General features: G+C 48.4%; 1 protein-coding gene across 3 annotated transcripts in view; it reads right to left on the bottom strand.

The window, feature by feature from the left end:
• FRMD4A (FERM domain containing 4A) overlaps nt 1-24716 on the bottom strand; it is a gene marked incomplete at its 5' end in the record, with an annotated part of 385473 nt that overhangs the window by 16065 nt on the left and 344692 nt on the right. For all 3 annotated transcript variants that reach the window (XM_082310334.1, XM_082310333.1, XM_082310332.1), the window contains 5 exons: nt 252-480; nt 3672-3794; nt 7189-7322; nt 14953-15094; nt 21912-22050. In XM_082310334.1, coding sequence (XP_082166460.1) covers nt 252-480; nt 3672-3794; nt 7189-7322; nt 14953-15094; nt 21912-22050 — 767 coding nt within the window. The remainder of the gene's footprint in view (nt 1-251; nt 481-3671; nt 3795-7188; nt 7323-14952; nt 15095-21911; nt 22051-24716) is intronic.

Here is a 24716-nt window from a genome sequence, read left to right as displayed (position 1 = left end):
ATCTACAGCGTGACACTGCTTCTTGTGCTGTGAACCAGCACATCCCTAACGCACGGCACACAGCCCAGACACCCATCTGACAGCACGCTGGTACAGGAGAGGACAACCCGACTGCCAGCACCCGTGGAGTCAGGGGAGGGAAGAGGAGGGAGGGGAAATCTGTGCCTCAAGCCACGAGTTCAAGGCAAGAATTTTGCTTCCTGCCCTCCACAGACCCTTCAGCAATGCCGTGGGCGCCGAGCCCCGCTTACCCTCTATGATCAGGGAGGCTCTCTGGGTTGGCTTCTTTCCAGATTTGATGCGATACTCATTGATGGCGTTTTCGATCTCCTGCAGTTTCTTCAGGGCGTTCAGGTAGGACGTCTTCCTCTGTTTCTTCAGCTTTTTGCTGACGTTCGGGTCGCTCGCCAGGCGCCGGGCAGCCTCCGTGATCTGGGACTGAATGGCAAACTCCCTCTCCAGGCGCTCCAGCTCTGCCTCCTGGGGAAAGGCAAGTGGATTCTGGCTACCACCAAACTCTCCTGGCCCAGCTATGGGGAAGCTCCCCCTGAACGTGGCCAGTGGCCTCCAACCAAGGCTCGCCATCAGCAAAACATCCACGATCACGATGCTCCTTCCATCTCAGGGCCTCCCTGAGCATACCCACCTCACCTTCATCTGCTCAGACGAGTGCCTGGGAGCACAGCTGGTGGAAGGGATGGCCCATACAGGGAGGACATGTGTGCTCCAGCCCTAACCCTGCTGTGCTGTTTGGCTTTTCATGCAGTTCAATATGGCCTAGTTCAACAGTGCTCTACTGCTGACACATTCATCCTTTTACACCCATCTTATGGGTAACACCTGCCTCCCACCCGCTCCTTCTCCCTGTTTCCTATCTCCATATTTGAGCCCCATTTGATATCAGTGCTACGTACTGATGCAAAGCTACAGCTTTAACCTTCTTGACAGGTTTGCTTGGCACCCACCAAACTCTTCGGGGTAAAAAAGCCAAAGATGGGCTAATTCTTCCTTGGTGTACAGCTGTCAAAATCAAGTGGAGAGTATATGTGCTGAAGTAATTATAGGCTGCTGCGACTGATTGCACCAGAAAATTGTCTCCTCGAGTTACAAGCCAGGAGGGTGATTTCAGAATGAGCAGTGTGTAACAGAAGCCTTTCTGTGTGCCAAAAAGGACTAGCGTCTCCAACATGAGTCCTTGCAAGGTCTCAGCTGAGTTCTTAAATGCAACCAGGTGTACCCTGGAAGCTACCTACTGATTTTTAGTTATCCTCCAAAGCCAAGGGATTTAGGCCAATTGATGCCAATGCAGAAGCTGATATAGAGCTTCCTGGTCTGCACCAGGATGCCAAGCTGTGAGGTACTTGCTGATCTGCAATGGATCTGGCTACCTTCCCCAGCTCGATGGAGTTTTTGGTGTTAGTCTGCTAGAAAGGGGAACACAGTACCTTGCAAATTAGGGGAAAGAATGATGAGGTTTTTTACTTCTAGTGAATGGTGGGAGTTCAGATCGCAAGCACTGACAGCCATATATTCATGGAGATCCTCATTACGCAAATTCAAATCCTTTCTCTTCATTTAGCAGTGGTGTGTGCTGCAATAGCTGATGCTGTGGGAATTAATCAGACTGAAGTCGTTCTCTGAAGTTCTTATTCTGGGCTTCCGGCTTAAAAAAAATCCCTTTGCTGTCAGTGGTGAGTCAGCATTGCCTTAAATCTATAATTATCATTTCCCTCACTTCACTGAAGACTGAGCCCACCCCCCCATCTTTTTAACAGATCCCTTTTTGCTTTGAAGGGTTTATAAGCTCTATCAGTGCCAAACTTATTAAAAGTGAATTTGACACCATGGAGTTTTAAGGCCTGGAACCTGGTTCACCGCCTTCTGGCAAAATCCTTCCCAGAGTCAGGAATTACAGACCCGGTAGAGGTGATTGACTGATTACCAAAAAATACAATAGGACCCTTCCCTGCAAGTCTTGCTCTGACAAAGCTCTTACTAAAGGTATGGAGAGTTTGATGTGAGCTGTCATTTCAGACCTTGCCAGATTCAGTTCTAAATCATTCAGTATATCTTAGAAAAAACATACTCATTCTCCTTCTGGCAATAATTGTCTATTTTCTTCCAGTGAGGCCACTATAAATAAAGCCTCAGAAACTGAGGGCTATCATATGCCTTCAGATGGAAGTGCCTTGCTTCAGGTCCCTGTCACAGTTGGCAATATCAGTCCTGGATTTACGTGACTGAGGGAGTATTTCACCTTTTGTTTTAAATCGAGTTTCTAGTGTTTGCACTTGCTGAAAAGCGCATGAAAATCATCGCTGGCCTCTCTAAATGCTCTCAAACTGGCAGCCAAATAAACACAGCTCAACATCATTCTTTGAGAACAGAAATTTATGGTTTTCAACACAGTCTTAAAGTCTGACAGATGAAAAGGGAGGTAGAGAAAAGCTGAGTCAGCGTGTTTGGATTGCCGATGCCAAAAGGCAGAGTGCCTGTGATGGGGAGGAGCTGCTTTACCTTCACGCTCTCCCCACCTAACCCTGCCACTGGAGTAAGGAGATTCCTCACCCGCTGGCCCCAAAAGCTGCCTTGTAGCAGTAAGATCCGGGAAGCTGGAGATCAGGTTATAACTGAGCAGCCAACAGACTGCAGGGGTTTTAGGAGTAACTCAGCTAAGCCGTGCTTCCCTTTGAAAAGCTTAATTAAATGTGCTAGTTCATGAATATTTGACTTCGGTGGAATTCCTCTCCCAGGCTCCATTGAGAACAAAACTAAAGAGCTCCAGCTGTTTATTTTTTCAGCAGAAGGAAAATGCCAACAAAACGACAAACAGTTAATTCCCTGGCTGAACAGAGCCTTAAACCGCACAGTCACACCAGCTTCAGTCTCTCCTCTTACAAAAATAAAAAGGGAACTCAAGACTGGAATATACACAAGTGTCTTGAGACAAATGCGTCTCTGCAGACAATAGCTTTTCTGTGAGTCCGGTCCCGCCTTACAGCTGCTGCAGGCCTGTTTTCACAGCCACGGTTCAGGGCACTGACCCAGCACATTGTGGGAGCAAGGGAAGAGAACAAACACTCCCTGGCAAACTTAGAAAAACATAATTCCAGCTCCCCATAGGTAGGGACGAAGGCTCTTTTGTTTAAGGACTGGGGAGCAAAATGCTTTCATCTTGTTATTGCAGGGCTAAGATGGATAATTGTGATGCTTTTCTCTTCATTAGGGGAGATCTGAATTTGGATTCCTACTGAAGAGGAAAGCAAGTGGCTGTTTGCAATAACGACATAGGGCAGCAGCAGGGCTCAGATGGCTCAAGGGGCTCCTGATGTGCTCCCTACTCACACAAGTCACTGCACTTGGTCACCAGAGCGCTTGGACTGTCATGGTCCAGTTGGTCACCCAGGCTATTTCTGTTACCTCTAGCAAAGCCAGGGCTGAACTCTGAGGGTTTAACCTTTACTCCCAGTCTGAACTAAGAGCACCAACTCTCTCGCTGCTTCCCTGTCCTGATGGATATTAAAAAAAAAAGGCATTGTGACCAACTACGGTCATTTAAAGCAAAAATGACTGTAAGACTGATGGTCTGTAAGACTGATGTGATGCATGCTGGATGTCTTAAGCAACCCGAGGTGGGGACATGGGGCTGGAAGGGAAGGGCACAGCCTCACCTCTCCCTTAGGCAGGATTTTCTGCTCATCCAGTTTAAAGGCAGTTCCTATTCTTCTCCTTACAATAGGCGGCTCCTCCCCAGGATCTAGGGGGTATTCTCGTGGCAGCTTTCCTGTGAGCTCCTGTAAGCAGAAAATGCTGTTAGTGATCTGGGAAATCCTGCAGCAGAGCAAAACGCAACACTGCTCTTGAACTGTGACCCTAAAATGACAGGCGTTCATTAACAACATAGCCAGTTCAGCCAGCTGATAAATGTACAGGAGAGCACCCAGCCCCGCAAACTCGTCCCAGGACCTGACATTGAGGGTGGGGAACTTTTCTTTAACCTGTGCATGAATACAGATGTTTGTGGCCTGCCCAGGGTAGGTCTGTAGGTGGTGCCCATCCCTAGGGCGTTGGGGCCTGAGGCTGAACAGACTGCAGCACACATGGCTTTCATCTCTGCTGCAGGGTAAGCAGGAAAGAGGAGCTTCTATCTGCTGAGCTACTTCGGAGAAGGGGGTGAGCAGATCAAGAGCCTTCACGCAGGATGCAGGTCTGCTGAGTCAGAAAGCCCCACTGGCAACAGCCGTGCAGGTTATGACCCGCACAGAAAAACATTCCCACCTGATTCATGATGTGTCTGAGAGGAACGCGCTGAAAATGGCCACTAAAAGCAGTGCCTGGTACCTCATTACCTGTCTGATAACACTTCATGTATCAGAGCCCCTTGCAAACCCCGGTGATGTCATGGGCAGCTTTGGAGCAATAGCAGATGATGCTTTGTCAGAGTGATGGGGTCATTTGCAAAGATTTATTCAAAATCTGAAGCAAACCCCACAGAACTGCGGAATATCTGGAACACAGGAAGCAGCAAGCGCCAATATTGACGTTAATGCTCTGGGTTTTTTTTTTTTCCCCTGGACTACACAATACAGCCACACATATCTGAATTGAAGGCATTCAAATGCCTACAGAAAAAGGCAGGAGCCTCACTACGAGCACAGCCCGACTCCTTGTACTCAAAAGTCTGCCCACGAAGGACAAAAGGCTTTTGTGTTCCTTAGCATCAGCCTTGAGAGGATCCAGCTGGCAGAGTAACCTAAATCATCTGAATCCCAAAGAACAGCAGCTGACCTTAATGCGAGTGTGCAGCTCAGGCCCCTGCCTGCCCTGGCCTCTCCCCGCTCCCTAATGGGGTTTTTCTTTCTACCCTTTTCAGGTCACTAGGAAACAGGGACCTGGCCTTTTCAAATCCTTCCTTTAAGCAGTTCCCAGCAAAATGGGTTTGCAGCACAGCTCTCTGCCGACGCACACAACCCCCTTTTGCGAGAGGCACTGTTGCAATGTCTCACGAGTCCCGTTCCGTGTTGCCCCTCCAGCCCTGTGGAGTTATGTCAGCTTTTCTTCTGTAACGCGTTCCTTCTAGTGTGATGTGGCTCTAAGCACTGCATCAAGAAACAGATTCCTGTATCTTTTCCTGAGGGAAACAAGGATATTTTCTTTATAACCCCTAACTTAATATGAAGCAGGGCAGTGGGGAAAGAGTTAATATCTTCTGTAAAATGCCCAATATTGGAGCAGAACAAAATTAATGTGGGCTACCATGCTGCCTCCATAAACTGAAAAGTATTCATAGGCACGGTCCTGAAATGTAATCTAAATTAATAAGTAACTGGAGTAGTGATGGCCCGAAGTAACCTGATGCCACTGTTATGAATGGCTCTGGCCATGCTTATTTGATTATGCCCCCACTTTTAACCCTTTTTTATCTCCCCGTTTGCAGCCTTCTCCCTCTGTTTTGGCCATTCTCGTGCCAAAGCAGAAGGGATGAAGGGCAGGCTGGGAGGAAATACTTCCAACTGGAGGCTGCTGATGGATGAGCTGTAGGGTTGCAAGACAGGGTCAGATTCCAAGTGTCCATCAATTGCCTCTCTTGGATCATCTACAGAAAGCACGAACACTTTCTACCAGCTCTTAAGGTGCTGACAGATGGGCTCTGGCCAGCCTTGCTGCAGCACGTTAAGGAGATACTGTTCCTTACCACTGGCTCCATGCCCCAGCGGGAGCTTTTGCCTGCATCCCAGTTGCTTGCAAAGTGCCTGAGGCTGCACCGCAGATGAGGCTGGAGTTAAAGCGAAGGCACTGGGCTACGAGCTCCTGCAACTGTGGCACAGGCACATCTTCCCCTGCATGCGTGCTGCTGCAGGGCATTAGTCATCGGCTGTCAAGCGTTAGCTTGGGGTGTTAAATTCCTCCAAGGCAAGTAGAGCCCTGCAGACCCTGTCCATCCGCCCCCGAAGAGCGTGTGACTGCTTCCTGCAGATGATCTTAGCTCTGTACTCGATGGACTTACGAGACTGGATCTGGTACCGCGACCTTTATCAGCACAAGTTGTTTGCCGAAGTCAACCAGGACTTCCCAGGTGGGAAAGGATTGCTCATGTGAAGTGAAGGATGGGAACTGGGGCAGCAGAGATTTCTCTTGACTTGCTTTGTTGAGAGGTATTTTCCACCACTTATTCTTGTTGGTGTTAAAACTATAGACTAATTGAAACAAAGTGCAATGAGAGCTGAATCAGTGACCTATTTCCCCCATTTTTGTCAAAGGCGAGATACACATCGAATATTAAGCAACAACTGGAAGATCTCAGCGCCACTGTCTGCAGCCAGCTTCCTGTTGTGTTACACATCACGATTTGTTGTTAAATTCAGATTTTCAGGGCTGGTAAACAAAGGAAAATTGCTGAATGACCCAAGCGTACGCTGCTGCTAATCTCCGCGCACATCTGCAGCAGGACTGTGATTTCCCCAAACATTAAATTGCTCTCTAAACTGGCCTCCTGTGTACTCCAAGAATGAACTGGAAAGTGAGTGGGAAGGTTATGAGATGAGTTCCTGAGCTGTCCTGCCTGTCTTGTGATGACCATAGTGGTTCCTCTTCGCAAGGTCAGCCACCACACTGCCATTCCTCTCCAGGAGTGCCAGAGCTTATTGCATGAAGGGAGTCTACATGGAGCAGATAGACCTTGTGTGCTGTATGCAAGAATGTGCTGGGAGAAGAAAAGCATGTAAGGTCAGGCCTGCTCCAAGAAGAAAGTGTATGAGCCTGGTTGTTTTTTTTTTTTTGCTAATGAAGTCAAAAGCCTTTGAGAAGTGATTACCAGTACACAGGACAGCCTTCTTATGCCATTTAGGTAGCTGTATATTCCCACCAAAGTCAATAAGAAGCCTGGCTGAATGCATCTTAAACACAATTTCAAACAGCAGACATGGATGCTGAGCACCCTCCTCACCCCAAGCCAACCAGGTACCCAACTGACATGGGGTCCCCTTCTCTGGGAGGAAAATGTCCTGTGACATTGCAATCTGGAGTTGAAACAGCTGGACCTTCCTGAGGCCTTTGTTCAATGGGCTTTGCAAGAGGTGACTGTGGAAGGAATCTCTCCTCCTCACTCCACACCACCTCCAAACAACGAGCACGCTATAACAATGCAAGCAACAAAGTGTTACAGGTTATAAAATGTCCATTGCCTACCGCTTCTCGGAGACACAGTTTCTTTAGCTCTTCCAAGCGTTGGCGCAGTGTCTCTTCCAAAGCTTCTTGCCTGGATTTCAGTGCAGCCAGCATGTCTTTCTTGGCAGACTGAGAACTATCTGACTCTTGGGAACCTATCAATAAACAATGATTTCACTAGGCCAGCTGACAGCAGAATACACATCTGGAGTGCTTGTAATTTTACCAAGGCCTGGATACAGTCCTTCCAAAACGAAATCAGACTATGACATGAAGCAGGTGTTACCCAGTCATGTTTGTTTACAGCAAATTCTTAATGTTTAAGCTAACAGAGAGATTGGACAGTGGGGCACACACAAAGATGTTTGTACTCATTATCCAGAAAAATAAAAGCAACAAAATTATTCATGTAAAGATCCTAGAAAAAAAAGACATACCGTTCCCATGAAAGTTCCCAATGGCAAATAACAGTACAGTTTATGAAGCCCTGGAGGTGCATTTTTGGGAAATTAAGCCTAGGAGAAACCATCTGACAATACGGCCTACTTCTTAAGAACTGCAATTATCCTAGTGGCCAACATTTAATTCAATCCACTTACAGTGCCTGTTTTATGAAGAAATGTAATGGAACAAAATTACCTACCAAGATTCCTGTAAAACACACCAAAACAACAATAACCCATAGGTCCTTCTGGGACAGTAGCTGTTTCTTGTGAAGAAGTAGGTCAAAATATTTAAACTGGATGTCCAAATGGCTTGACTTTTCAAGTGGCAATTACCCGGCAACTTCCACTGAAGTGAGTCCATGCATTAACTCAGACTTTGTTGCTCAGATGTCATGACAGCATTTATAACTTCAGCTCTTTAGGGGAACTTACTGATGGCGTTCCTGATTTTATTTTAGTTTGGGGTGGTGCATCAATTGCTATCCAAGATCTAGCATCTCAAAGAAGGAGCAATGTTCGTTGCATCCATTTTGGGGTCCTCAACTTGAGTAGATCATTTTTCATGATGTGCTTAGCATTTAGCCTCTTTAATGCACCTCTGGGCTCAGGGATGAGTTTATAGCGAAGCCACTACTTCCCTCTAAACCCCGCGTTTGCATAAGCCGAGTGCATCCTTTCATCACAGAGTAAGGACACGAAGGTTATGGCCGTACTGTGAGACAAAAAGCAAGCTCAAGAAGGGGTAAATGCCATCTCTACACACTTTTCACTCATATTACTGGCTGTTGTTTAGCTACAGCTGTAGTTCAAAGCATCCACCTTAGGTTTACAGAAAGCTGAGTTCTGGTATCTAAGGTGGATTCAGCAGGAGCGTCCCATGTCTGTCCACAGACGACACTGGGAGCTACAGCTCCACACACTCTAAAGCTCTGCCCCACACACAGCTCTGGAGCTCAGCCTAAGTCTGCATTTGATCCCTTTTTAATGGGATAGTGGGTCTTGAGCTGGGCTGAACGGACAGGGCTGCTGTGGCTAAGGGGTTGCTGTTGCCTCAACAGAATTGTCTAGGTGATCTAAGTATCATCTGAGATGTCTTCCATGGGGTGGCAGATATGATCCAAGACCCTGTGAGACCCACACTCTTTTGGACTGGCAGTGGGATACTCTAACCCACCTAAACCGGCACCAGACACCTACGTTTAGACAGCCGGATTGTGCCCAGTGCTTTGTGGAGACTTCTTGTGGGGTGCTATAGGTTTACGCCTGCAGAAAAGCCTTTGACTCGGCAATGCTTTCAAGGGGGTTCCTCCTAGTCCTCAGTGGTTCCTCAGTAGTCTCAGCACCCACTGTCCCAGGGTGACTATGAGGGGCTCCCCTGCCCCTCTAGAGCAGCAGCACAGAGAAAGCAGGCCTTTATTATCTGCAGGGGTCAGATACAACAGGACGCCACATGGATTTTTCTGTGCACCTGTAGGACAGGGGTGAGAGGGGGTTTCCAGATACATTTGCAGCTTGGCCTCCAAGCCTACAGTGAAGACGCTCAGCCCAAGGAGGCTGAAAACGTTGCTGCCATTTCACAGAGCTCTGGAAGGAACCTGGGAACAACTCTTTGGCAGCAAAACAGAGTGAAATTTGTGCTTTCAGCTTCATCTTTCATTGCTACTATTCCACCAGACCGTTAAAGCTAAACTGAAAGAGGATTGAGGCAACCCATGCCATGAAACAGCTCTGCACTGGCCCAGGGGGAGCAGAGAATCTCACAGATCTTTTCCACCACTATTTTCTGCAGTTTTCCTGTAGGAAGACAGCTGGCACTAATTCTGTGAAACGCCACCCTGCTTTGTTACACCTTTTCTTGGGCTGTCCTGGAGTGGGGGAGGTGGAAAAAGGGCTCTCTAAAGGTCAGCCAGATTGAGCATCATCAGATAAAGGAGGACAACTTCATGGTAAGATGTTTGTTTAGTTGCTGTAGTCATCCTCATTTCATTGGGGTTTGCCCTCATAGAGCAACAAAACTCAATTCTGCAAACACATCTGTGCTGCGAGAACTCGACGGGATCTTCTAGAGGAGCCTTGTATTTGCACTGGCCGGGAAAGCCCTCTCTAGCATTTGGTAATTCTTAATAGCAACCTGGTGAGCAGTTACTAGCAAAAACTCAACTGCTGAATTTTCAACTGCTGAATTGTCCACAAACTGCTGAGTCCTGGTAAAAAGTTGCTCATAATTCCAGATGTTTAAATCTTTTTTTTTTTTTCTTTTAGGACAACTTTAATGACCTACGTTTTCCTTTCAACTGCTCTTCCCCTTTCCTTCCTCTCTCTGCTCCCTACCTCCACACCAGCCTCAGATTTATTTTTAAAAGCTATTCGTTTTTGCACTGCGGGTTGCCACAGCAGCTACATAGATGCTGAAACATTTAAAAGCAGATGAATAGCCTCAGCCCTGGCCAGATGCCTGAGCTGATTCGGGGTGTGCCGACAAGAAGGAAACGAACGGCTTCTGGCTGAGCTGGTACGGACCCAAATCAAGCACAGACAGTTCACGGCGTTTGCTCCAGCTGTGCTCACCCTGTGTGAGAACCACGCTGGTCTCAACCCTGATGCGGTTGGTGGCAGCGTCCACTGAGTGCACATTTTGCCATCTTTTTCACCCCTCCCAGAAAGCAAAGGAATTGGGGGAGATCTGGAAGCGCGTTGTCACATTCTGAGTTAAGGAATGGGATTACTGCCGAAACCGAAGGCAACCACTCCTTGGTGCTGATGGAAAAGGTTGATTTGAACTGGTTCAAGTGTGTCTTTGCATCACAAACTCTTCTGGCATTGCGAGGGTTCAAAGGCCAGGGTGCTCAGTTCATGGCTTGTGATGCTGAATTTTTTTATCTTGACCATACCCGACTTGGATGATCCCTTGGGCATCCTGCAGGACTTACTTATTTCTTCAGACTTTCCTGAAGTTTCTCCTTCAGAAACTGTTCTGTTCTAGCTTTTTTTTTTTTTTAAAAGCTTAACTATTTTGGGGTGTATTATTAGATTTTTATGGGTTGGATTCTCTGCTTTTTCTCACAGGTGAAAAGCAAATGGAAACTTGATCTGTCAAGAGAATCACGCCCATGCAAGATGCTTGTAAAGGAGCAGAGAACAGTGCTTTGTATTGCTGGGGTACCTACAGCTTCCATTAGAAGCTCTTTATTTATAAATATGTATTAATCCAGCCTTAAGCAAGGCTGTGACCACAGGCCCACTTCTAAACCCAGTGGCGATTGACCCAAAAATGTCAGAACAAATCAAAAGACCATAAAAACAACCAAAGAAATAACCAAAGACCAGCACAAACCAAACCAATCAAGCAGATACCACCTTAAATCAGCCTTATTAAATATGTTGCTCACTGAGTCACGGCTGCCCAGCGCCTTCCAAAGGGGATCACCAACAGAGAAAAATCAGTCCTGAAACATCAGTCCTAACATGACAGACTCCTGCTGCGACAGAAATGGTTGACTGGGAGGCCTGCTCAGGTATTTTATCTCCCACAATTAGGGCTAATTCCTAATGCGGTAAACCAGGGAAACGTTGCTTAAATATGTAATCTCCCTGGATAGCTTTTGAACCACCTCTAAATATGGCGAACCCTCCATGCTACATCCGTCTGCTGGCTCCAGCTCGCTGGCGTTTGGTTGAGGTCCCCGTGGAAGGCTGTCCCCCGAGCCGGGAGGGGAGGTCCCCCCAGGCTTGCTCCGTGCCAGAGCTCGGGATGACTCACCGCGCCAGGATGTCAGCGCACAACAGCCAGCAACCTCCGACGGCCGCTATCTCTTGTCTCTGCCAGACAAATAGGATATCCTCCGCGGCGCGCGGGAGCCCAGCTGGAGCTGCTCCGCACAGGATGCTCTCCGTTATCCTGTGGGCGACTCGGCTTCGCAGGTCGTGCTGGAGGCCGTGCGGGTGCTGTTTATCCGCTCCAACGCCCGCTGGGGAGGTCCAGCTGGGAGATGGCCCCGCCGGATGGAGCGGCGGGGGCCGGGGAACCGGCTGGCTGGGCTCTGTCGTGGCATTTTCAAACGTAAACAGGCCCCTACACAGGAAACCTCCATCGCTGATGAAGGAATGGGGCTTGGGGGGCCGGAGGCTCCTCGAACGTGTCTGCAGAGCTAAGGCAGAGGTGCTCCTCTGTGGTCTCTCCTGTGCCCACTGAGATGAAGAAGGTGGTCTGGGGTTCAGTCCAACAATAACCCAGCAATAACAGGGCTCCTCACTAGCCAGGAGCCCTGCAAAGCTCTTAGGGGACAGACTGAAGAAAAAATCCACCTTAGACCTAACCTGATTCGCTCCAATAATTATCTCTGCTGGCTTTGATTAGAGTTCATGCCAGTGTGAAAGCGGAGCTTTTATTCCTGGGCAAATCTTGCCCCAGATGTCCAGGGATGGCCCAGAGATCCTGAGCAGAAGATCCTTGAGCTAAATCCCAGCAGCCCACTGTTTTGGGGGCTGCCTTCAGAGCCAAAATGAGGACAAAAGTTAAAGAGCAAGCTTGTCAGAAAGGCACTTGGGAGCCTCAAGTATCAAACTTACAACTCTGCAGTGCACACAGACTGAGATCGAGGGCCTGGGAAACATGGAGGAGCTTAGGCTTTGGCCCTGAATTGCTGTGACCACGGGGAAGTCACTGCCCCAGTATAAGACTCCATCTCCCCTCTGCTGTGTCTTGAGACTGTAAATGATGTGGGGCAGCGACTGTCTTGCACTGCACAGCAGGATCTTGGCCAGACAGTGTGACAGCTGGAAGCAACAACAAATATTTCCTTGCAGCCTTGCTGCAGTCCCAGGGGAGACATGTCAGCTTTGGCCTGCTCCTCGTGGCACTGATAGCCCCTTCAGTGAGGAGGAGTGGGACGGAGAGAGGAAATGGCTACAAGTAATTTCCAGGACAGAAGGACTGAGAACAGTAGGGAAGTGGGGGCAAACAGAGATTCAGTCCTGCCCTTGTGATTTTGAGTCACTCTGGGTATTTATAGCCTGGAAACCTACTGTGGCCACTTAATCATTTGCACTTATTCTCTCCAGCGCGCAGGCTGTGCCGCGATAACCCATCGTTGTTGTGATTGTGTGCCGATAATCTTTGGCACAATGGGAGGAAACGCAAAGGCCGGGACGGAGCCGGCGGCTGTGCCCAGTGGGACAGGCAGCGAATGCCCCCTCCCGTCCAGTGGGACAGGGCTGGGTCACCTCTGCCAGCCGGGCTCGAGGGAAGGGGCTCTGGGAGCAGAGGGGTCTGGGTGACTGTGTGGAAGCAATTCAGGGTCTCCAGTTCCCTGGTATCTGTCCTCCTCTGCCAGACAACTTCTCTCTATGCTTCCTTGTAGCTGCTGGAAGGCACACAGCAGCAGCAAACCCCACAGCTCTCCTTAACATTTTGAGGAGAGCCCTGTCCTCACAGCTGGTAGGACCTAAAGGCAGGTCTGAACACAGGAACCTCGAGGGAGCGATGCTCGCCTGGCCCACCAGCAGCACCTCGACTGGAACTGAGGTTCACACAGTCCTACGTAGGCGTCCAGGTAGACTGATCCACCTACCCAGGCCTGAAGAAATGACTCACCTGGTCAATGAACTTTGCACGGGTCTAGTCACTAGTGCAATTCTGCTGAGTCTGCAAACCCCATGCTCAGCCAGAAGGGATTTGAGCAGGGAGCAAAAAAAATATAGAAATAAGAGCATGGGCAGCTCCCAGTTTGGTATTTCCATCCCCGTAACCCTGATAGGTGCTGGCCCTACAGAAGCTTTTCTGGGCCTGATTTTCTTCTGGCTTTCACCTGGCTACTGCTCTCCCAGTGTGAGAGCAGAAGCAGGCCCCCATGTTTTTTTCCTGGAAGGCGAAAAGTCAGTGTATTAATATGAAAACAGGATTACTACCAAGTAGCTCTCACAAACTCAGGAATGGTGCCCAGGAGGCTGAGATCTTGGAAAGACCTTAAGAACTTCCTTGGGGTACTTAACGTTATTTACCTTCCAGCAGGAGAGCTGGAAAAAATGCCAAACAAACAAAGAGCTCCAACAACCCGACACCAGTCTGGGAGCTGCTCAGCTACTGCAACTCCCTAAGCGATGGGAGGCACCCGACGGTGGATTGTACACTTCCTCAGGAGGATCTAAGGAGCAGAAAGGCATCTCTGTTTGCAGGCAAGGCAAGGAATTGCACAGCAGGCTGCTCTGCAGCTCTGTAAGCACTGCCTATTTTAACCCCTTGCTGGACATTTTCCAGGCAGGAGAGGGTGGCTTTTAAGAGAGATGAAGGATACAGTGATGCAAAGCTGATCTACTACACCAGTGTAGGTTCAGTTTTAAAGCATGTGTGTTCTTAGATGGACTCTTCCCTTGTCAAGCATGAGGAGGTTATTCTCTGGTGTTACACATCTCAAAACAATGGTTTTCGATAACTTGACGTGACACTTAACAGAGGGCATTTAATTGACTGGAACTGTTAATTATAGTGATACTAGCAACTTTGCCCTCCTGAAGAGCTTCTTACCTGAGCAGCTTCAAGCTCTTTGCAAACTATCAATCCTCACTTTGCTCCTGGAGTGACGCTTTGCACTGTTTTACACACAGCTTGCCCCGTTCAGACTGACAGAAGACTTTCAAAGAAATACAGACAAGTTCCTGACTCCTCTTCCCTGGTCCTTCTCTTCTGATGCTCTAGCTCTCCTCCATATGAACTTCTCTTGGGTTTCTTTCACAGATTATGTCTTCCTCGTAACAGGAAGGTGCTCTAAGCCGCAAAAAGAAACCTCTAGGTCCCGACACTAGTATGGTGGAGAGTGCTAGGGAACAGCTCTTTTGAGCCTGGGACACCAGACAAATTCCAGCAACAGGGAGGTAAAGCAGATGTGTGCTCTGTGAAGAAGCCACCCTGCCTCAACACTGCTGAAGGACATCACCAATTCCCAGCCTCAGTTTCCCCAGTGAGCTGCACTGGCTGACTGCTTGCTCACTGCTGGTTGAGGGCTCCTTCACAAATGCATCTGCCTAGGGATTAGCTGGGTGCCAAGGAGTGATTATGGTAGAAACTGTGAAGACAGACCAGGTCTCAGCTGGAAAGTGAGAGGTTGGAGATGACATCCTGGGGCCAAAGAGGAAATGAGCAGCGGTAATGAGAGAGGGGGAGGCTGCTGCCTGTGCTGTTTGTGGGGCAACGTGCTGAGAGACAGACTGACACCTGGACAGACAGAAAGGCTAAAGGGAAGTGACTTTCATTGCTGCAGTGCAACTTCTGGCTGCTCCCCATTATACCACAGCCACGGCCCTTCCCACCGTATTCTCTCCAGTTACAGGATAAAGGACCTACCTGATGACAGAAGACTCCCGCTGCTGCCGCTGATAATTTTGCCTTTACTCCCCATGTTGGCCAGCTTTGAGGTCTTGAGCGTTCCAGTTTCGGTCAGGTCAATCGCAATCTCACTCAGGCTTCTTGCAGCATGAATCTTGGACTGGACATGGACACAGGAGTTAGTAATGATCTAGCACTTCTTTAAAGCTCACAGAAGGAAAAAGTCCTTTTGCTGTGGCAGGAAACAGGCCTCCACAGCAAACCTGGATTATTTTACAAGAATAGAAGCAATCTGGCACGGTATTCACTGCTGCACTTTTTACATCCTTATGTGGGTACAATTCTGGCATCGCTTCCTGTTGTTTGCTATTTTCCTTGCTTTGCCATGCACATTTTTCCCCCCTTAAACAAACTATGTATGGAGTCACTGTGCTACCACATACAATAAGAAACCTTCAGAAATGCCAACATAATAAAATACAAAGCCCAAAGGCTAAAGACTGTCTCTAGCACCTAAAGGAAGCCAGGAGGGGCCTTTCCAAATCTGCAGTGAGCTTTGGACCAAGACACAGTGAGGACATGGCTTAAATGTGCTGTCATGAGAAACTGGAAGAAAATACTGGCAGGAAAACATGTGCAGGTTATGGTCCAGACTAATAAGCCGCGGGCAATGCCCCTACTGTGAGGGACCTCTTCAAAGCATTAACGTTACTCCAGTAAGAAACGCAGCCGGCCCTAGCTCAGTAACTAGCCACACCACAGCAAGGAGTCAGCCATTGTACACCACCAAATGTCAGCAATCTAGGCACCTCCAGGGGAAAGTAAACGTGCATGCTGTGTAAACCTATAGAATAGAACAGAATAGAATAGAATAGAATAGAATAGAATAGAATAGAATAGAATAGAATAGAATAGAATATTGTATTATATTTCAGTTGGAAGGGACCAACGACCATCTAGTCCTCCTCCTATCTTAGGGGACAATGAGTTAATTTCCTAAGATGTCATCCCTTCTCCATGGGTGACGGAAGGGTTTGAGACAACAAGATGCCCAGCAAGTTCAGGTGACAGAACTCCAGAACTTTCTCTTCGTTGAGCAGTGAGCTCAGCTGTGGTTATGCCCACAGAGCCAACAAAGGCAGAAAATGTTCAGGGCAAGGGGGTTAGCGGCACTGAGCAATGAAATGAGCACGGTGGCTGCTTGCAGGGTTGGGCTCACTCAGTCCGAGTGGCTGCCTTGCCTGTGCAATACAAACCCCACTGTTAGTAGCTCACTGTCTATCTCCAGTCCATTCTCCTGGCAGCCTCTAGCATGTGCTTAACGTGAACAAGAGGATCAAAAACATTGATCAAAGTTCCTGGGGATGGCCCTTCAGTTATATCCCTAGCACTACCGGCAAGAAGAACCCTACATATGAGGGTGTCTTGGGTGGCCACAAGAATTTTTCAGTCCTTTTTGTGACCAGTACAGCCTTAGGATCACCTTAAAATAGCAACTGCCACATCAGAACAACCCCAAAGCCCCTCTAGTCCTCCGTCTCATTTCTGACTGGGGTCATCTCCAAGCACTTCAGAAAAAAATATAAGGAAACTTTTCATTAAGCCATTGTGGCATAATCTGTCCACATGGAAAATTTCCTCCTGCCTCTTCTGAATTAATGCTTACGCTCTGAGCTCTATTTTATGTATTGGTTGTTGAATTTGCTTCAGGTAACAAACCATGCTAACAAGGAGGAAACTGCCAACCAGGAAGAAGCTTGCTGTCTGTAACATGGCACGCAAAGATGACTGCTATTTCATCTCCAACCTGGAAATCAGCTTCTTGCTCGCTGACCCTCATGGATGAAGGGAGCTTGGAGCTCAGCCCATCGCCCAAATCTCGCAGGTCCTGTGCTGCTGAGCTTCAATTAGCCTGGCCTCGCAGGGCCACTGACCTGCAATTTCTATTACCCAGAACCCAGAAAGTTGTTGGGACATTGTGCTGAGGCTCTCCAGCCACACAAAGACTTTTGTTCAACAGGATGGTGAAGCCGCAGTTCACCTGAGCATTCACCTCCGCACCTCCTGAAGGCCAGAAGAGACTCAGCCCAAGTCATACAGTTGAGGTGACGGGCACATCATCACAGGGCTAACAAATCAGAAGCTGACTGACATCCACGTACCAGGGTGTGATCTGTTCCCACGGGAACTAACACGAGATGGGACTACAAGGAATGCTTGCCATGATGGGATTTTCAGTGTTATTTCACATCCTCAGGAAGCAACAATCATTTTAACAAGAGTGAAGGCTGAACTGATGGTTGAATGCTCAGCACGCTGAGCTTCACTCTTAGCTCTGTTACTGATTTACTATGGGGCTTTGGGTAAGACACTTAAGGTTAAATCTTAGTGATCCCCTGCCTGTTTGCACATCAATGAAATAATAAGGGAAGTAAAATGTCTCCCTTTTGCACACTATATTTTTAAGATTAATTTAAGACTTCAAATGAAGACAGCACTGGGAGAGCCTCACACTGAAAACACTCTCAGAAGTACTACCATAATTTAATATTCTTGGGTATTTATAGCCTCTATCATTACCATTCAGAGGTACCCAAATGCCTCACAAGCTTATTTCCACAACAACCCCAAGAACAGGGCGTGTGCACTCATTTATTTGAGTGCAGAGGCTGAACTACCTGCCAAGATGTCAGAGCAGATCAGGCAACCAGTACTGACCCTTTTAAACTAATGATGCAACCAGTTAGACACCCCTCATTTCCATCCGCTCCTCCCAAACTCAGCCCCAGGAGAAGGACAGCACTCTTAACTTCTTGGATCTGAGGTTCCTGGTCAGAAACAAGGTTTGTGAAAGATGTTCTCCAAATAGCTCTGGAAGATTAGTTCTAGGTGGAGAGGAATGTCCCTGCTTTTATCTAATGAGATTGCCTTCTACCTGAGTTTTGATAAGGAGCGTGAGCACGAAATGCTGTCTTGCTGCAATGTCAGATCTTTGGAGGTAACAAGTCTTCAGGCTGCTGCTATCCTGGTGATTTATCCCCTGCAGGCACATACACGCTGTGTAACCCTACATATATGTAGGGTTACGTATAGCTTGTGTAACCCCGGGAACAGCCATACTGATCAAACCCGGTATCTGCCTAACCCAAAGCACTGAGTCCTTGCAGCGGATGTCTAGGAAAGGCACAAACCCCAAGCCTGCACAGACAGATCCTGCCCTCCCGCTCTGCGAGGCAGTGGTTTTCCTGTATTTGTAGGATAGTTACAGCGAGAAGCCCTGTAGTTTATTTCCACTCATATTCAGACTGCAAATTAGAGCACACTCTGGCCCTACCTGTTTGACTAGGCACGAACTAAAACGCTGAGTGAAGGCAATGCAACTGGAGGCTGTGGTCTGGGCCAGCACGCCAAGCCAGCGGCAGCTGGAAGTGTGCCCTACAGAGGGCAAATGAAGAAATAGTCTAAGACCAAAGCCTGGCATCCCTGGAGCCAGAATAGAGGAAAAGCAAACCAGAAGAGAGGAGACAGGGGATCGGCAGGGCAGAGTGATCTTCCTCCGCAGAGGGTGCAATCCAAACCTGCTGAAGCCGGCGGTGAAGGTTTTTAGATCCGACCACAGTTGTGCTAATGGTACCCTGCACTAAACAGTTGGGATGGAGCATCTCCTGAAAGGAATGGGGTTAATTTTCCATGCTGCTCAATCCCTGCTGCCTCTGCTGCCTACAGCAATGCCAGTCAGCATCGGGTGGTCTTGTGCTTTGGACAGCCACTCATCGGCGGCAGGAATCAGACCAACAGCTCATTTCATACAGGCCACTGAGCAGCAGCCAGCGCGAGGCCTGGGCTAGACTTTGTACTGACAGCACAATAGTGGAAAGCTAGATTACATCCCATTAGCGCTCCCTCGGGCCCTGCAGTCCCTCCAGGCTCAAAAATTTTAAAGCACTTAGTGCAGACCTGCCAAGTCTCATTTACATGGAAGGAGACTGGCTCATTCATGAGTCATTTCAAAGCATGGGGCCAAACTGATCCCCAGTGTTGTTCTGACAGGGTCAGAAGGTGAGGAAAAATCCATCAGTGAAATGAAGAGTAGATGGACACTAGGGATGAATTTATCCCTCTTCCTTGCAGTGATGGGGCTTTGCTGCAGGTGATTTTCTGAAACCCTTGGCCTATTTTCTACCGGTTCATTCAGCCAAAAAGCCTTGCGCTTGGAGGAACGTGCTGTTGGAAATGCCCACAAAAAGAGACTTCTCAAGGCTTCTAGGCCAAACGTTTGATTGACTTGGTGCAGTCAACAGAGCAAAGACATGCCTTGAAGTCCTGCTGCATCTGTCTCCTGAAAAAAAGGGAAGCTGACAGGAGTTCTGCATGCTGACATGTTCACTTGGAAAGCTGGGGATCTTTTCAGTCTCCACGTTACGCTTCGATTGCAGGGAGAGAGAGACAGATCAGCGGGGAGCGAGACGCTGGGAACTCGGCGAGCTGGCAGGAGTTCAACGCGGAGTGAGGCTGCAAAGAAGGCTGGGACCTCACTGCCTTGCAAAAGGGTCAAAATCCAGGCAAAGCTGATTTTATTTCTTTGTAAAATCAAGTGAAGGGGCTTTTCCAGTGGAGCCGTGGCAGAAGGTCCAAATCCAACTGGTGCCCAGTTATGTGAGGAGCATGGAGTTCAAGCTTGCTTTATCACTATGTCATATCTCCTGCCATCTAGTCTACATCACTGGAGTGAAGGCTCAGTTGCAGTGACCTCCAGCAGGCTTTTTCTTCTAAGTTTGTTTTTATTTTTCTTTCTTTTGTCAAAACGATATGAAATGCCAAGTTTGGACATGAAAGGAGGGAATATCTAAGTTTTGCTTTGAAGTTGGGGATTCAGCTGAAGTGGGGACTGAGATTTAAGGGGATGCGAACCCATGCGACCTGAAACTCAAATAAATGTTTGTCTAAGCCCTTGAGAGCCGAAACGAAGACATTTCACATTGCCCCACTCTGGAGTATGTTCTACCGGTTTTCAAAAGCAAAGCACACATGGGTACAGTGTCCTGAAGTGACCAGCGGGATGAATTGAACAGATCAATTAAAATTGATGGATCTATCAATCTTGACAGTGTCACGTCAAAGACGAGGACAACAGACTAAAATACCAGCTCCCTTAAGAGAAAGGGACAAAAATATTTGTATGCCTTAACTTCAAAGCCTCAGTGTGACCACCGGGATTATTGTGACAAAGCACACTGACATGGTCACAGACGTGACAGGTTGACAAACGAGGGCTGGTGGGTGGTGCTGTCTGTAGGAGTGTGAGAGAGGGGAGATCAGACTGAAACACAATCCGCCAGCAACAAAAGAAGTCACTGAAGGGAAGTCCTGGGCATTTAAGAGACCCAGTTTCTTACCAAAGAAATGGGAGGAGGAGGGAATCTCCTTTTGTTTATTGGTTGCTTGTGACCTAAATACCTTGCAGCTAGATCAGCAAACCCAGCTGGCTAAAAGTAAAAAAAAAATAAACTTCTGTTTGTTTGGCGAGTTGTTTTTGTTGAGAGCAAACCAGAGAGAGCTATGCATTGTCCTGGTGGTGCTAAGAGGAGGGGGACAGGAGCGCATTACCTGGTATCGGGTGAGCGTGCAATTTTGTCCATATTCACAGCTAGCACTTAGGCAGGGGTGGGAAGTTAGCTACATCCCTAAATTCAATACAGCTCACAGCAACTAAGATGAATCCTGGTTTTTTTTAGATGGGACACGGCCAAAGTGGGTGTAACCATGTGTTCTACCCCAGGCATCCCAAAGTCCTACCCACTCTACAACGAAGTCACAGAGATCATGATGGGGAAAGCAATGTCAGAAGGGTTTAGAGTGAGCTGGACTAACAGCACACTGATGGCCCTTCATGTAATTTCAGCAAGTCAATTCAATTCATTGAACTGGAAGAAAAATAACGCAGCAAAGTAAAACAGGAAAAAGGAAGATTTTTCTCTCAGTTTAGTGAGCTAACCTGGCTCATGAAGGGACCTGACGGGGCCAGGGCCTACGCATGGGAGGGAGCAGCCCCTGCCTGAAAACGTGGGCTGTGCTTTCAGCAATACTAAGATGTTAAGCTTGTTTCAGCCATTTTGAGGAGTATCACCCTGCAGACTCCTGCCATCTCACCAGAGATGGGGGTCAATGCAGGCAGCTGCATAAGCAGGTACCCACTCAAAACACTTTTTATCTTTGTAAAGTCTTACACTAGCATGCTCGTATGGAGAGGGGTGTCTGCATGAGAAGTCTCTCTTCTGTCTCAAAACGATCTCAAAGTGATCAAAGCAATCTCCTGCTGCTCTGGGTATGCCTAAAATTACTGTCGATGAAAGGAATTAGAGGGAAAACACACACTCCTCTGGTTTCAAGGTGGTTTCTTTTGTGTATTGAGCAGTCCTTTGTGCAGCACCAGATCAAGACAGTTCCTTGTAAGGCCAGGCTGTCAGCATCCTGCCCCTCTCCTGCTGCTTTGAGATTCTGTGCGGAGAGAGAAATAATATCCCTACCCCTCATGTCTAGGAAAATACGATAGATAGTAAAAAGCAAGGGACAGCAAGAAGGATTCAGAAACAGGTGTAGAGTGTGAAGCTACTTTGAACTCAGTTATTGGAAGATGCCCTAACTTTATGACAGAGTTCAAGAACCAGAAGACATGTGGAAACCATCCAGACAGGGAGACGACCCTATCTGCACGCAAACTTTGGCTCCTCCAATTTGTCCACAGTTCAGTACAACCTTTCCCTCAATCCTCACTCCCACAGACATGAATTCAGTACAAATTCCCTCAACCTGGCCAAAGCCAGCAGATATTTTGAGTCAATTTGCCTTTTTTTGATCTCAAGTGGAAAGGGAGGATAGGAAAGGAGCCACCATCTGGACTTGACCTTGCTGGGACCATGGGGAGTGAGAAGGAGTCACCCACTGCAACACGCACTTCCCACCTCCAATATGCTTACCTTGCTTTGCTTTCTGTCCAGGTAGAACTGATGTTGACTAATGGCCATAGCCCAGATAGACTTTATTAGTGCTGGACAGGCGTACCACGTATGCACAGCGATGCCACTATGCCCAAAAGTCCTCCTGGTCACAGATGCCCTGGAGAGAAGAAAAGAATGAACTGGGGTTACACCAAGGCTTCCTCAGGTAGTTTTCTGTGGCAGAACCTATCACAGACTTCATGGTAAAAGCTGCTGTCTTTACTGCACACACCCTTGTGCTAATGGGAAAAAATGCTTAGAGAACAGCAATAAATAGCTACTCAAGCCAGGAGAGCATTTACTTTAAATAACTCCTCAAGTTAGCAACCTCCAGAGGACTAACAGTAAAGATCATCTCGTTTGTCCAGTTCAGACTGTATTCCTGGGTTTGGCTGAGCTGATGCTGACCTGCTGCTTGTCCCAGGGAAGTCACTAATGCCAAAGCATGCGTGAATCCTCTGTGTCTCATCACATGCTGAGACACCTGAGGCCAAGTCCTCACACCTTCCACTACCTCTGGCTTTGGATGGTGGCTCTCAAATATTAGGACCCAGGTGGCAACTAAAGATCCACAGGATCAATGGCTGCTTTAGAGAATGTGGGAGAGACCCTTCAGGTACCTTGATTTCCCCACTTGTAAACAGACGTAGCAGGACTTGCCACGTGGTATGGGAAAGGGGAGCTGTGAGGCTCGGAGAGGGCTGCCTAGTGCCCTAGAGAGAAGAATGTTACTCAGCGATTAGCTGAGTGAATATAAAAACAGGAAAAATAAGAGCGAAATGTTTCCTCTCTGGGACTCCCAATTGTCCTCAAATATTAGCAAAAACCACAGGTTAGGTTTCCTCATGCTTTCACAGCTGTACAAAACGGCTTGATTACTCCTCCCCACCCCTCAACTCTAACCCCACCAGCAGAGCCCCTGACACCGGCACACACAGGCTCGCAGCGCCCTGGTCTGCAGAAACCCTCCTGCTGCAGGGGTGTAGCACTGGCTGGAGGAAACCAAGCCACCGATCTAGAGAGCCCCAAATCAATGAGGTTCTCCTCTTTGGTCTGTTAAGAGGAGTCTTGTGGCGGAGAATGATTGTGAAATGAATGTGAGCACTGGTACACAGGCTAGCTCAGAAACATCACGCTTTTGTTACAGCCTTTCACGCAAGGACGTGGATGGTGAAGAGCGGCCAGTGCAAGAGACAGCCTGGGGAGCAGGGCGTGCTGCGGCGGGGCTGCCGCAGTCCACAGCCAGCAGGCGCTCTGTGCGAGGCAGATGTGCAGGTGACACTGCAGGACAGCCCAGGAGCTCTACGGTGCAGTGCAAGGGGTGGTCAACTCTTTTCCCAGCACTCGGAAGTCCTCAAGCCTGCTAAGGCTCCCCTCCTGCACCTGCACTGGCCACCTCGCCTCTGGTGCCTGTCCAAAATCGGAGGTGAATGTGGGGAGGGGAGGCACATGGTCAAAGAAAGTTGCGATAGAGCCAAGAATGAAAGACAAGCAAAACTCCGCAGCGAAATGGGAACTGCTGGCCAGGTTCAGCCTGGGAAAGGGCTGACAGCTCTTGTGTCAGGGCCTTTCCAGTGCTGCAAAACATGTTAAAGTCAAATTGTGAGGCTACAAATTGGAGTGAAATTTCTCTGAGAAAACAGCCGCGGCCAATACAAACAAGGTCTGAGGCAACTGGGATCTCATGTTTCTGTGCCGCCCTGTGCTGAGTCCTTTCCATGTGACTGCAGCAGAAGACCTTGTCCCGTTATGAGCACTGTTCTTGTGAGAACACTCTCCACGGATGCAACAGGACGGCGGCCGATGGTCCTGATGAGGATGGGTGCTGGGCTGCCTCATCCCTTGTCTCCCTGGACAGGGAAGGAAGGCTGTGCTGGCTGGTGCTCTTGAAGTTGAGGCTGGAGAGGCTGGATGCTTTATGTGGGTTTAAGGGACAAAAAGCACTGCAGCACATTGGCCTATAAGGCTCTAAGGCATTAAGGCACTCAAACATGGGCTAAAGCCTTAATTCTGGTGTCATCCTATTCAGTTCAAACGCAGTTACTCATTTTGAACTCTCAGAAACATACTCTGCAAGCCATTCATCTCATCTTAAAAGCAGCAATTTCCAATTTTTTCTCTTTTGGGGATCTGTACATGTTTCCCATCAAAACTGCAGACCCTGTTAGAAAGTCTGCAGACTTAGCTGGTCAGAACTGTGGACTTGCTTTTCACAGCTGTCTTTTGGGGACCTGTGAGAGATGGCCCATGGGTGTTTTTTCCATGATTTCCCTCCACGCATGCCACATGTGCTATGGAATTAATTCTGTTGATACCCCCTAAAACATATCATTTCCTTCCTTTACAGGGTAAGTAACCATGATGAAGAGAGGTTAAATGGTTTGTTCAGGACTGGAAGCCACAGGCAGAGCTTAAAAACATACATTGTGCTGCCCAGCCCTGGCCACAGCCACGGAGCCGTGCTTGCTCTCCTGCGAGCGTGGCTTCGCTGACTCAGGCTCTGGTTTGGCTACACGGAGAGGAATGCGGAGGGAGCTCTGTGTTGGCTACTCCTCTGCCTCCGCACGCCGACAGCTCCTCGCAGGAGTCCATCCCACTTGGGCAGACAACCACAACCCGAGCCGTGTTCCCACCACGCCGCTGCAACGTGCCTTGCTGCTTTACAGCCAGTGTACCATTTTGACCTGGACGGTGGCACTCTCTGGATATGAAAATCAACCAACTGAATTCCCTCGTAATGGGAAAGTACCAGGCTGACAGCCTGGGACAGGGTTTTGTCCCTCT

The sequence above is a fragment of the Platalea leucorodia genome (assembly GCF_965183815.1).
Source record: "Platalea leucorodia genome assembly, chromosome: 4".
Taxonomy (NCBI): Eukaryota; Metazoa; Chordata; class Aves; order Pelecaniformes; family Threskiornithidae; genus Platalea; species Platalea leucorodia.
This window is presented reverse-complemented; position numbering and strand designations above follow the sequence as displayed.